Genomic DNA, 4,136 nt, shown 5'->3' on the forward strand with positions numbered 1-4,136 from the left:
CTGGGCATATACTTCTTACCTGCTGTCTCCCCCTAAAGACCCCCAAAGAATGACAAAAATAAGTGTATGGTAGGGAAGGGTGGAATGGAAAAGGTTAAAAAGAAGAACCATTATAAAGTCTTTAAAATATGGAGTTTGTTGAGACAGTAAATGTAAAGACGCATGTCTGCAGGAAATTCCTGGTATGAGAGGACAAACATGTTTTGAATTGTAAAACTAACAAAGTTTCAGTCTCAGAGACAGAAGTCTTGGGCTGTGTCTTGAGTTTGAAACATTAGTCATCTCGCAATGACTCATATATCTCATGTATCATTCATACAATCTGAAATCAATTGCCTTCCACATTATGCTACAAAATGCCTTCTCCTAATGGCTTCTTCCAGTGCCCCCATGTTGCCCATTAAAAGTGTTTTTCTTTCCATTTCCGCTCATCTCACCTGTCGTAATACTCAGAGCCCTCCTCCAGGCCTGGGAGAACACCAGTCAGCAGCCCCTGTAGGCCTGGTTTCAGAGTCTTTCCCAGGGGCAGGTAGTAAGTCTCATAGAGCCCCAGCAGCACAGGCTTCACAGACATGGCGGCATTGGAGAGTAAAGGGAAGAGCCCAGAGCTGCGGTGATGAAAAAGATGAGAGCGATGTTAAGATCTGATAGTAGCTGGACACATGTCCAGCAAACTTTGTTGTGCATCGCGAGTAGTGCACACTACGGCATTTTTACCTATAAAGAAAGAGGTCTTTGGCCAGCCTCTTGGATCCAATGATCTTGAAGATGATCTCATAGGTCTCCAGGGCCTTGCGGTGGACTCCGCTGGGCAGAGCAGGGTGGAGGCATTGGGCCAGCCGTTTGCCTATCGTCAGCTTCTTGGGAACCACTTGGTATTTTGCATTGTTCTGCAAAACCTGAGACAGAATGGAAAGAATGGATGTAGGGCAGACAAAAATGTTTTTATGTCTCTTGTCATGATACCATGGCTTACTACAAAAACACTTTTTTAATGTGGAATTCAACCTTTTGGCACATGCAGTCATGAAATCTTTAAATCTTGCTTTTTCAACTTTTCTTTTTCTTTGCTTTGAGGCCTTAAATGAACAAATTGGTTTATTAGTTTAGTTAGTATACTAGTTTATTGACCTTTCAACATTATTACAGGTTCATAAAGACAACTTCCATTAAAAACGCCTCATTATTTTTGCTGTTACGATGAAACAATAACACCAAACAGACACCACAAAGTTTAAAATAAAAGTTGCAAAAATAAATCAGTTAGTTTATATAATTAATTGCCAACTTTTTTGCTAATCAATAAATTGGTTTGAGTCATTTTTTAAGATAAAAAAAAGACAAAATTTTCTCTGATTCCACAAAACAAGATATTCAAGGATGTCATCTTTAAACACTGGTCGACATTTTTTGCCATTCTCAGACATTTTATGGATGAAACAATTAATCAGTTAATCATCAGTTGCAGCCCAATTTAAAATAAACAAAAAGGTTCAAATAAACACAAATTTAGTTTGCAATTATGTAAGCTAAAATCTAATACCCAATAAGGCTGAATAACAGTTGCATTTATTCAGAGTTCATACAGTTTTTAGAGGTACATAAAGCAGATATCTCCAGACTCTCAAAGCCTTTAACATCACATCTAAATTGTTACCATAAATGCAACTGCAGTTCTGTTCATATCAACTTTGATTGTGTATTTTAATCATGACTATTCAATGCTTGCTAATTTCCAGAGTAAGGGATGTGCAGAGCACTCATCTAGTTATGACTGACATATTACATTGAAAATCAAGCATTTTTCATGGAGTTTATTCAAATTCAAGCACATTTCTTGAAAACATAATTAAATTAGGCATTTTCTAAACTTTCCAGTCTTTGTACAAACCCTGAATATATGTATCTACTTGTATGCTGTGTATACTGTATATGTCTTTTCGTTTATGTCTAAATGTGTCCTGTCTGAGATCGTTACCTTGTTGAGTTTGCCCAGTGCAGAGATGAGGTCTGCCCACTCACTGGAGTACTCAAAGTTCTTGAGGGCTTTGTCCACCGCTGCCACATAGTTCCTGTACTTGGAGTCACTGAGCAGCTCCACTTCCTCTGCATTCATTCTCCTGGGTGGTTATTACAGGCTAATGTAAAACACCAGGCACACATATGTACATCACACCTGCAGAGAAAAACAAAAGGGAAATAACCTTAAAAAGATGACAGTAAGAAAGTTCAGGGTTATTTAAGTCATTTTGTATGTGGTCCGATATTTGTCAGGGTGTAGCTGGAGCCATTTCAATACACTGAGTCATATAAAGCAGGAGGAGCGTGAGCTGCCATTACAATCTTTGTTTTACATGTTTGGAAATGAAGCAAGATTACTAACATGATGAATCATAGAATGAACTCCAAAAAAAACAACAAAAAATAGTTTAGAGAAGGAGTGTCAACTTTCACACAATGCTGCTGCTGTCACTCCTACAATGCAATCTTTTAGAAAACCATTCATTTTAAAGTGATGGCCCTCCAGGCACCAGCCCTCTGCAGCTGATGATGAGTCTGATCACATCACAAGGCAGAAAGCCTCACCATAAAATGGCCTCTTGTTAGCATGCTGTGATGTTGTTAAGTCCATGGTACGCTGCATGCATGAGTGTGATTTTGTTAAAGACACAGTTCAGAGATACACTATTGGATTTCCAGAGTCAGAAACAAATAAAAGTCTCTGGACAGACCTTTTTATGTATTTGGTCCAGTCTTAAGTTAGTTATGTAAAACAGCAATATTAGGCCGTCCTGGCTCAATTGTTGTGTGTCTATGGGATCAAATAACATAATCATCATCCCATGATTTCCAGGCTTTGTCTGAGTTTAGGCAAACAGTCTAAATCTTTGAAACGCATGTGAGCCAACTTTCTACCATATGACCACACCTAACACCACATGTGACCTTATGACTTTTAGTTACCCAGTCCTAACAATAATATAATACTGTGTTTTCAGTGGACAAATGGGATATAGGCCCAATCTCAATGTCCATCCTCACAGACTTTGAGGTGTCTTCCCACTCCTAAATCACTGAGGCTATGAGGGCTCTGAGGGAATTACCCACAGTTCATAGCATTGTGACATTAAACATGGAGGTTAACAGGGGAATCCAAGAAGTGTTTTTTTGTTTGTTGTTTTTTTTTAAAAAGGACCATAGATGACGGCAAGCTTGATTACTGCCATTATTCTATATGCAGTATTTTTAAATTCACAAACAGTTAGAAAAAATAAATTAAATCATTACCCAAGATCTCATGATTTCTTCTTGAACTGAATTCTTCACCACTAGGTTTGTTAAACAACAAAAGCACTAAACTTTTAAAACACGATGAAACATTTTTTCCATGAAACCTCTGATTTATAATCGTGTACATGTGCATGCCTCTTTTTTTTCTTTTTATGTAACTGTCTAACTAATATTTTCATGTCCCATTCCTATTTGTACGATTTGACTCCTCACAGCCTCTTACACTCAAGAACTAATAACATTTATGATGACTCAGTGTCAATTTATAGTGCATTCATGTGGGGTCGGAATAATGGGAAAAATGATCTCCCAACTGAGCATATTCCTGTTAGTGCCCCTTCAAGAAAAACAAAGTTGCCTGCTGACGTCATATAAGTAGAAATATAGTGGATGAGAGTAAATGTTTGGTTGATAACCTTTTATGAATACACGTATTGCATAACATTTTTGGTCACATGTAATTTGTAACATAGCATCGTTAGTTAGTGTCCACATAGAGTGACCTAGACTAATTAGAACTGTTATTCATTAGCATTAACCCAGATAACAAGTTCTCTACTCTTCACTAGTACCTCCTACTATTAGTAGCACAGCAAAAGTCGGAATAACGACTTCCCATTATGGGGACTGGACCCTCCGACGAGCACATGAATGCACCATTAAGTCTCCCAGGCAACCATATCAGTGAGCTACCAAGCACACTGCAGCTGTTACTAATTAATGTTATTAACTACACCTGTGCTTTTGCTGCTGTGATAATGTCAAAATGTCTGCATTGAAACGCGTTTAAAAGTGAATGGAGTCTTGAGAGGAAGCCTGAATAATTATTCAGAAGTACAAGTACA

General features: G+C 38.0%; 1 protein-coding gene across 1 annotated transcript in view; it reads right to left on the reverse strand.

Moving 5' to 3' along the window:
* The window catches only part of dop1a (DOP1 leucine zipper like protein A), a 39,914-nt gene that overhangs the window by 34,942 nt on the left and 836 nt on the right, over positions 1–4,136 (reverse strand). Inside the window, exons 2-4 of the mRNA XM_084726121.1 lie at positions 1,979–2,176; positions 718–899; positions 438–608 (exon numbers count right to left, since the gene is read on the reverse strand). Of these exons, the coding sequence (XP_084582247.1) occupies positions 438–608; positions 718–899; positions 1,979–2,116 (491 nt within the window). The 5' untranslated portion in view covers positions 2,117–2,176. The remainder of the gene's footprint in view (positions 1–437; positions 609–717; positions 900–1,978; positions 2,177–4,136) is intronic.

This window comes from Lutjanus erythropterus, chromosome 9 (assembly GCF_056507025.1).
Source record: "Lutjanus erythropterus isolate fLutEry1 chromosome 9, fLutEry1.hap2, whole genome shotgun sequence".
NCBI lineage: Eukaryota > Metazoa > Chordata > Actinopteri > Lutjaniformes > Lutjanidae > Lutjanus > Lutjanus erythropterus.